Source organism: Gymnoscopelus braueri, assembly GCF_963280865.1.
Source record: "Gymnoscopelus braueri genome assembly, chromosome: 16".
NCBI lineage: Eukaryota > Metazoa > Chordata > Actinopteri > Myctophiformes > Myctophidae > Gymnoscopelus > Gymnoscopelus braueri.
The window spans coordinates 44084410-44094879 of record NC_137616.1 but is presented as its reverse complement, the minus strand read 5'-3'; the positions used below and the strand labels follow the sequence as shown (position 1 = coordinate 44094879).

General features: G+C 39.7%; 1 protein-coding gene across 1 annotated transcript; it reads left to right on the top strand.

The window, feature by feature from the left end:
• Positions 1-28: 28 nt before the first annotated feature.
• Positions 29-9880, top strand: LOC308102995 (E3 ubiquitin-protein ligase TRIM35-like; the record flags this gene model as incomplete). The annotated part of the gene is made up of 2 exons (XM_080452851.1): positions 29-69; positions 8008-9880. 2 exons carry the CDS (start codon positions 29-31, stop codon positions 9071-9073), a joined length of 1107 nt encoding a protein of 368 aa, XP_080308977.1. The 3' UTR covers positions 9074-9880.
• Positions 9881-10470: the final 590 nt, after the last annotated feature.

The following is a 10470-nucleotide window of genomic DNA, read 5'->3' as shown; positions in this document are numbered from 1 at the left end:
TTTGCTTCTTTCTTGATGGGTATTAACGATGGTTCTCTTGTTGTTTGGATCACTGTTTCTCAACTTCGGGTATGGGGACCACCAAATGGACCCTTATGGATCTTTAACTCATAGTGTACAAATGGTTCCAAAAGGACTCGTAAGGGTCGTTTTGGTTCCAATTTTACACTCAGAATTAAATACAGACAGGAGTTTACGGTGCAGATGTTTTTTTTCTTTAATCAAATGGGGGTCTGTGGCCTAATGCATCAACCCGGGGTTCCTTGAAATGGAAAACGTTGCGAATCTCTGGGTTAGATCATTGTAGGGCTCCATGAAAGTGTTTCTATTGAACACTTATTGATTTTTTTAAAAGTGAATACTCACTATTATTATTGTGTTCCTCTGTTACCAGTTCAAGTATGAGGTTGCAATTTCATTTGTGTATACCCGTGTATTGTTTCTACTTTCTACTACAGTTTAGAGTTATTTTAGTGGACAGTTACTATATGACATTTGATCTGTGCTCCATCCCATGACCACTTAATTTGTTTTTATACTGTGCACCTGTCTTTAATGTTGAAATAAAGAGTTTGAACTTGATCAGAGTGCCTCAGATGCTTTTTATTCAGTCTATACTCATTTCCTAGTGAGTTGAACATTCACTGCTTGTATTATTACAATAATAATGTTGTGGACTAAGGGTGCATTACTATAAGATGTATTCGGCTAATACACTAATATCGTAGTTTTCATTTCATCCATTATAGGGGAATTAAATAACACCAATTTGTGTTCACTTTGACCGTTACTTGCGGTTAAATTGAAGTTGTATTTGTTAAACTGTGTGTGTGTGTGTGTGTGTGTGTGTGTGTGTGTGTGTGTGTGTGTGTGTGTGTGTGTGTGTGTGTGTGTGTGTGTGTGTGTGTGTGTGTGTGTGTGTGTGTGGTCTTCAAGGAAACAAATCGTAACTCTCCAATAATGTTAGAGATTTAATGAGAAACTATTCATCATTAAACTAATTAAAATCAAGCCTACATGTTTCTGCCTAACATAGTCCTTCAGGGCAAGCAGAAAAAACACTGACTGGATGCATGTGTTCTAAACCAGGGGTCTTCAACGTTTTCAGGCCAAGGACCCCTTACCTGAGAGAGAGATGAAGTAGGGACCCCCACTACATATTGTATAAAATTGTGTTGCAGTTTAAAATTCTTCATAGATAGCTTCATACTGCATTTTCAGATATTTAACCACTTAACCGCCGATACTTAGTAAACTTGACCTTCCCCTCTATACTTGCTGTGCTCTTACCCCCCCTCTACGCCAAACTTCTTGGCCGGAAATAGTGAGCTTGTAGATCTGCTATTTTTGGCGAATGTTCCCCTCAGAACAGGGATTCTAGGGTTCAAGTTGTTCATGTAGAAAATAAGTTCCTATCACACAGAGATTTGGCCGACCCCCTGTAGTAACTCTGAGGGGTCCCGGACCCCCTGTTGAAGACCCCTGTTCTAAATCACGAGCCATTCACCCTTAACCAGGGGTCTTAATGCTTTTAAGCCCAAGGAGTCAAGCACCCCCTATTTGAGAGAGAGATGAAGCAGGGACCCCCACTACATATTATATATATTTGACAGCACGATCATCAGTGTATTTTGTATTCATGTTAATATGTATTTTTCAGACATTTAACCACTTTAAACCGTCCATACTTCCCTCTACACTACACCTCTTTGCCGAAAATAGCTGGCGTTGTGAACTTGTAGATCTGCTATTTTTGGCTAATGTTCTCCCCACCATAGGGATGCTAGGGTTCAAGTGCATGTGTAAAAAAAAGATATTATCACACAAACAAAGACTTGGTGGCCCACTGGCCCCCCTGTAGTAACTCTGAGAGGACCCCCTAGGGGTCCCGGTTGGACCCCCTGATGAAGACCCCTGGCCTAAACTGCAAACCTTCGGAAGCAAGCAACAAAAGATGGTAGCCTATACAGTACATTCAGTATATACAGGCATCACTAATAGACTGATTCGTTACATTATCCTCTATATGCAAAGTTTCTTATTCAAAAACAAAAGTGTTCTATATCACTGCCTAGATCTAACCTTTGCTCAGAGAACTGACTTAAGTGTGTAAGTCAGTAAGTGTGTGTGTCCAGCAGCAGCAAAGAAGCATTACACTTATTGGACAAGTTAGACCTGATTTAACTGCCATGATTTTTTTATTTCATTTTATTTTATTTTAAGATTTGTTTGTTTGACAGTTTATATGATTTATTTCAAGTGTTTGTGTTTCGTTACCACTGTGTGGGAAGAGTTTTTAATATGTGTCTAAAAAAGTGTGAATCACAATTTTATGGACAACTACTAATCACAGCTTCCTCATACAATATATAATTACTCAATTAATCTCAAAAGATTTGACTAAACCATCCGTGACGCATTTGAGCTTGTATACCGGCTAAAAAAATTAAGTGAAAACGTGGAATATTTTTAAACATTTTAACAACACAAATATATAATTAAGAAAATTATATGGGGGGCCCCTGGCACAAAATCTTTTCAGATGGGGGTCTGTGGACAAATACATTATTGGGGAAAATGTTTGAGAACCACTGCATTAGACACAAGCAGGCCAGACACTCCAGTACCACACCACCCAACCTTATTTCTAATACCAAGCATGGTTTCAAATCTTGTTCATTAGCACTGTAGTGACACAATGGAACAGGAGCGCACATCAGTAGTGAGGAGGTGCTGACCACGGGAGATAGTGTTTCATGACCCTGAAGAAGACCTATTACTGTGTCGAAACATTGGTAGAATTATACAAAATATGTTTTGCATTATATATATGGCTACGAGCTGTGAGGGTTTCTTTGAAACATTAGCCATAGTGACACAATAAAGGACTGTCTTAATAACCATGAATAAACCCAGTGTTATCCAGCTCACTCACATACACAAAAAATGTCTTTCAAATTGAACAGTGTTTATTTGTTATTCACTCATACAGGTACAAGCAGCAAAATGTTGGTGTGGCATCATGTTCCACAAGACTGTGATAACTACATAAAATAAAGCACTGGTTCCCAAACTTTTTAGCTCGTTGCAAGCTTGCAGATCTGCTATTTTCACTACCTCTTAAAGTTTTTTTATTTATTTATTTATTTTATTTATGGAAATGATTTTATTTTATCTATGAAATACATTTCTCGCTCGCTGCATAAAATATTAAGGAAGACTCCTTAGACAGCAGAGACTAAGAAAATAGTATTTATTTAAATGTTATATGCTCATAAAGTGCTCTGTGCTAATATTTATTCAATTCAATTCAAACTTTATTCCAGACACACATGGGCCCCATAGAGTAGGCTGATTGCACCATCTTCTATTTATATTAACCTCGCATCGCCTTTCCAACTCGGAGGAAAGCCTGGTATTCATTCTAAACTGAGCCGTGTGATCTGGTTTAGAAAGAAAAGAAAAAAGAAAAAAATCGTGTTCCGGTGGTGGGTTCCGGTTGGCGTCGCATTGTTTTTGTTCCCCACATAATGCGAATCAAAAAGTTTAGACTCACTAGTCACGCTACAAGTTAAAGTCAAGATGAACATTCCAAATGATTTATACTATGACAAAAGAAAATAAACGATTATACCAATTTGAACCAATTTTAAACTAGGGAATCATGTTGTAGGTGCACGGCACTGGAGGTTCCGGTTACTGGTTCCGGCCACCTGATGACGTAAAGTTATTTCCGTCTAGACCGGATCAGAAAAGCTTGGAATCTGCCCGGAACTAACATAGTGTGTGGTCTCGGGTGTTTACGGGGAGTGGACCCTGTTAGACGTTGCACTTCCACCATTTGAAGACGAACAGCAGATCATGTGGTAGATGAGGTTTGTTTGTTTGTTTGTTTGTTTGTTTGTTTGTGTAAAAGAGAATATTGTATTGTTTGTTATGGAATTTCTTTTTTACTACGTCATTTCTTTACAGTTTGTACATGGTTGTTTTGTACATGAACACCTTGGACTCATTCCCTCTTCAGTTGAAGTGTATTTTCTATGTATCATTACATCTGTTTATAGGTTTACCTTATGTTTATATTAGCTTTATGTTTAATATGAGTGTTTGTTTATACTATAGTGTATTACCACAGTTCAATGTTGCATTTGGGCTAAAATAAATATTTAAATGAGTCACAATGAAGGTATCAGTGTGTATGATATGAAAAAGCACTTATTAAACCATTCGTGTTTGATCTAAGTGTGAAAACAAGCATTAGCTTTGTCCTAGTTCTGTAGAAATAAACACAATGTTTGTCTTTCAGTTTTAGTCATGTTGTTATGACCGTATCTCTATGAATCTGCAGCGTTGCATTTTTATGCAGTGTTTTTGTTTTGCTGTGTTTAACACAATGGAGTAACTTGGTAACGAACTTAATTTACTGAGTACTGTATTCAAGTACAATTTTGAGGTAACTAGAGTATTTACATTCTCTGTACAGCTACTTAGCTATCTCAGAGGAGAATATTGTGCTTTTAATTCCACTGCAGTTATTTAAAAACGATTTATCACTTACTTTTCAGATTTATTTATTTATTATTACAAAACATACATTCAAATGTAATGTTTTGTAATATTAAATATGAATAAATAAATGATTCAGTAGCCCTATTGTATACTTGGGATATTGAAAAATAGAGGAAACGGCAGATTTACAAGCTCGCAGCGTGGCACAAAGTGACACGCTGTGAGCTTGTAGATCTGCTATTTTTGAATAGCCAATCCAAAAATAAAGAGTGACACGGATAATATCCTGGTTTGAATGGGTTAAGATTTTCAAAGTTGCACCAAGTTATAGAGGGGGTAATCTCTCAAGAACAGATTCTGCACTGCGTTGGAATCTGTCGGGGAGGTTCGTCATAACGTGTGCGCATTCAGATCAGGAAGCAGGCCGCGCTTTACCCAATCAAATGTAGTGGGCGGGATTCACATGTCCGTCGATCTTTCCCCCTCGAAACAAACCCAAACTAATTTAACAATAGCGTCCGCGGAGCAGACAAAACCACGGAAAGATATTCACATTTTAACTTACTCTTTCATCATAGAAACAAGTGGGCTTATAACCAAAACGATCCATGTTCTCTGGGAGAAGTGGTGTTAGTGTTCCGTGTAGAAATATTGTTAGTGGGAAATCTGAGAATGAAAACATAGTGGCACCCACCGGAAGTGAAAGCTGAAGGCAGACCTAAACCCCGATTTCCTTGCGCACTGGTGTTACGTTTTCTTCCGCCCAGAGCCAACAGACATAGAACAAACAGCAGAGGTCGCTGTTTTTCATTTTCAGTTGGACCTGGGTTCCCAGATTGTAGAGGGGGTTATGTTGGCTAATTGACGTACAACAAAGTATACATGTAGATTAATGCACACATTCCAGCCTATCAGAAACAAGTATTCACTATTAGAGTTAATCGAAGAACTGAGTTCTTCTTTGCTCTGTTTGATTTAGAATCCTGTTCAACTCGTCTGAACCTTACCTTACCTGACTCGCCTGAGACAACCCAGTAAACAGAGGTATGTATCACCGAAAACACACACACACACACACACACACAGTGGGTCTTATTCACGAAACGTGCGTATGATCAGATTTGATATTAAAGCGTTCACGCCAGTGTTTCCATGAGTATAGTCTGATTCATCAATCGTTCAAATCTCTTGTGTGCTCCTTGAACCGTGCTCTGAGACCTGTGTAGGCTTCTGGAAACCTGTGCGAAGTCACTTAGATTGGCTTATTCTTTATGCAAAAACAATTACTGTAATCAATGCCAATTTAACATATTCGTAGTCTGGTGTCTGGTGTTGAATAAACTTAAAGAACACATGTCTGTTCAGTGTCTTTTGCTTGTTTTTGAAGTAAGGATGCTTAATTGGGCTTCTGACCACGAGGTAATTGTAATTATGTTTTTGGATGAAGCATTCAGAGCTGAACATAATTATGTCCTTCAGTGTTTGTTTGCCATTTGTGCCAGTGCAATTCACAATTTGGCAAAGTGTTTACAATATATACCTTGATTTTACAGGACAGCGGCATATACACACTTTGGTTATGCAGTTGGGTGGTTTACTAAATTCTAATAGCAATTATCTAACTTGTTGATCACATGAATGCCATGCAAATACAATGTATAGTCTTATTTGATGAAGATGCAGCTTTAATAACATCTGAGTACAATGCAGAATGCAGAACATTCTATTGAATAGTTAGGATGGTTAAATGAAAAAAGATTCATTTCCCCTCAGTGTTCAATAAAGCTCTGATCCATAATCCGTATTGGAGCGCTATTATATCCTGCCATGCTTTATGTACATTCCCATGTCGCTGCTTAAATGTCCTAAAATGATCTCCTTCTCATTTACTAGTATTCATATTTTATTCAGTCTCACAAAAAGATCACTTGTCAAATACACCAGATCTACAAGCTGACAACACGTCGTGATGCAAAGTATTGTCAGCTTGTAGATCGATGCATTTTGGCGAGCAACACCATCTGTCCATTCCTGATGCGGGACAGTTAGCGTGGTTAATGCAAGGGTCACTTTTCCCCTTGGTGATTAATACAACTCTAATGCATATCAGATGGCGTCTTTCTAGTGTCCTTTTGTTCCCTGTCTATACTAAGACATAAAAGACTGTCCTGGCTTTGATACATCTCATTCAACCAATACTAATATGTGTGGAGAATATGTTATGTGTATTAGATTCATAGTAATCTCTCAAGAACAGATTCTGCACTGCGTTGGAATCTGTCGGGAGGTTCGTCATAACGTGTGCGCATTCAGATCAGGAAGCAGGCCGCGCTTTACCCAATCAAATGTAGTGGGCGGGATTCACATGTCCGTCGATCTTTCCCCCTCGAAACAAACCCAAACTAATTTAACAATAGCGTCCGCGGAGCAGACAAAACCACGGAAAGATATTCACATTTTAACTTACTCTTTCATTATAGAAACAAGTGGGCTTATAACCAAAACGATCCATGTTCTCTGGGAGAAGTGGTGTTAGTGTTCCGTGTAGAAATATTGTTAGTGGGAATGAAAACATAGTGGCACCCACCGGAAGTGAAAGCTGAAGGCAGACCTCTAAACCCCGGTTTCCTTGCGCACTGGTGTCACGTTTTCTTCCGCCCAGAGCCAACAGACATAGAACAAACAGCAGAGGTCGCTGTTTTTCATTTTCAGTTGGATTTGGGTTCCCAGATTGGATTCATAGTGTGTGTGTGTGTGTGTGTGTGTGTGTGTGTGTGTGTGTGTGCGCTTGCAACAGGTCTGTGGTGGTGGTGTGTCAAAGCTCCGCTCCCTGGTTGCCAGACTCATCTGAGACGATAACATTGACCTTCAGATCAAACCCACAACTTCCAGTGAGGGGAACAGACTGTCTTCACATCAGCTACCGGAGGGAATACTGACCCAGACCACTGGAACCTGCTGCTGACTCTGTTAGCTGAATGGACTTCAACAAAAAACAGGATTCACAGTGAAAGTAAACTTCAGGGAACATTGTAGAGGAAGTGTTACCACCACTGACTGGCTTCCTGTATTGAGCAGAGTGTTTGTAGTTTGTAGTTTGTAGAGTCAAATGGCTTCCAAGTTCTCTCTTCCAGAAGAGGATTATTCCTGTCCTGTGTGTCGTGATATCTTTAAAGATCCTGTTCTCCTGTCATGTAGACACAGCTTCTGTAAAGAATGTCTGCAGAATTGGTGGAGAGAGAAGGGAATAAAGCAATGTCCAGTTTGTAAGAAAATACATTCAACAGGTAATAATCCACCTTGTAACCTGGCTCTGAAGAACCTGTGTAAGGCCTTAATACAGGAGAGACATCAGAGTGCTTCAAAACGTCAGAGAACTTCTTCAGGGTCTGAGGATCTCTGCAGTCTGCATGCTGAGAAACTCAAACTCTTCTGTCAGGAATGTCAACAGCCAGTGTGCGTTGTGTGTCTTCATTCAGAAAACCACACCAACCACAGTTTCAGACCCATTGATGAAGCTGCACTGGATCACAAGAAGGAAGTCCAGAAATCACTGAAGCCTTTACAGGAGAAACGGAGGTTATTTATTAAAGTTAAAACAAACTGCGACCAAACAGCAGAACACATTCAGGCCCAGGCCTGGCACACAGAGAGGCAGATTAGACACCAGTTTAAGAAGATTTATCAGTTTCTACAAGAGGAAGAGGAGGCCAGCATCACTGCACTGAGGGAGGAAGAGCAGCAGAAAAGTCAGATGATGAAGGAGAAGATTGAGGGTCTGAACAGAGACATATTAACCCTTTCAAACAACATCAGAGCCATAGAGGAGGAGCTGAGAGCTGAACACATCTCATTCCTGCAGAACTACACACTACTCACACTGCAGGACCCACAGCTGGTCTCAGGAATAGACAGGGCCAAACACCTGGGCAACCTGACCTTCAGAGTGTGGGACAAGATGAAGGACATTGTCTCCTACACTCCTGTCATTCTGGACCCCAACTCTGCCCATCCAAAATACTTCCTGTCTGATGATCTGACCAGTGTGGGAGATGGAGAAAGCCAAAATATTGCTGACAACCCAGAGAGGTTTGACCTCTTTCCCTTTGTCCTGGGTTCTGAGGGCTTTAACTCAGGGACTCACAGCTGGGATGTTGAGGTTGGAGACAATAGTAACTGGATGCTGGGTGTGTTAGTGGAGTCTTTTCCGAGGAAGGGAAGGCGTCTGGGTCTGGGTCAATTCTGGAGAATAGGGTTCTATGAAGGTAAATACACAGCATGCTCCTCACCAGAGTCAGTCATTGATCTCTCAGTGAAGCAGAAACCTCAGAAGATCAGAGTCCAGCTGGACTGGAATGAAGGAAAGCTGTCATTCTGTGATCCTGATACTAACACACACATGCACACCTTCACACACACTTTCACTGACACACTCTTTCCATACATTTGCACTCATACTTTCCCTCTGAAGATGTTACCTTGGAAGATCAGTGTAACTCTGGAACAAGTGCAGCCAATTAGTGAAGTCGTTCACTTTGTGATAAAAGCACCACATTTTGCATGAATAATGCATAATGCTTACGGCCTACTTTTTCCAGAAATTTCTGATAAAATGAGTATAATCAGTATAGAACTTGCATTTCTGAACATAATGGAATGATCTAGTTGTCCATGTGTGTCTGACAGACACAACACTTTTTCCAGTCAGTTTGAGCAGCACAATTATAAGTGGACATTTTGTGTGACGGTGTAGGCAGAGGGGCTGATATCCTTTTACCACCTATCCAAACAGAATATCTACTACTGTAAGCACAGGTATGGGATACAACTAGGTTCAAACAAAGTGCTCTACAACACCTAGCCCGATCGTTCATCCAGTGCCATTAAGTCAATTAAATTCAAAGGAGCTTTATTGGCTTGAGAAAACATACGTTTACATGCCAAAGCTAGTGTCAAAATATAATGAAACAATTTAAGAAAAAAACGGAAAGTATGAATAATCGCCAATCGACAAGTAGTCAATAATAAATTGTTATAAGCGTATTTAGTGTCTTATCAATTGTTGATCAATAACAGTATTTGCTTATTATAATGCTGCTAATAATGGATAGTGATGGTTACATTTGGTGAAAGAGGGGAATGTTGCACTGGGTTAGGCGTGTAACAAACTATATTTGATAATAAAAATCTCATTTAATAAATTAATCGACTTAAAAATAGCAGCTCTACAAGCTCGCAATGCGTTGCCATGCGACACAAGACCCTTTAGATCGGCAATTTGTGTGTGACACTGTTGTAGGAAAAAGTATAAAATAGGGCTTAAGTGGTTTATCGCAGTAATCGATTTAGTCGATACAAATATGTCTCTGTAGTCTGTATACTGTCGACTCATTGTGAATCACTTGGTGTTGATAATGTGTCCATACAGTCTTTATTTCTTCCACTTGCTATAATTATTTTTGCTACTTTCTTGATGGATGCTAATGATGGTTCTCTACTGTTGGTGTTTAGATCACTGTTTCTCAAGGTCTGGTCCCGGGACCACCAGGGGTCCAAAGGGATCCTAATGGGTCCATTTGGTTCCATTTGGTTCCATTTGTAAACACTGAGGAGATTACACAGTGTAGATTGGGTGCCCTAAAAGCACAGTATAGAATGCTATTGGAAATAAATAAGGAAGTAGGGGGCCAAAATCGATGAACTGATTTTGTGCTGGGATAGATGATGGGGGGGAGGAGGGGGGGGGGGAGTAAGAGCTGTAAAGAATATGAACTTGAACATGGGCTAGTTTTTGTACCTCTACATTTTGGGTTTTCCTTTCTTCTTTCTTTCTACTGATGTATATTTTTTCAATGTTTTGCCTTGTTTTTCTTGATGATATTTTTCTTATAGTATTTTCAATGGAAAAAGTTACCCAGGGAGATAGTGTCCTCTAGCGGCAGTGATGACAGACTTGGGTTC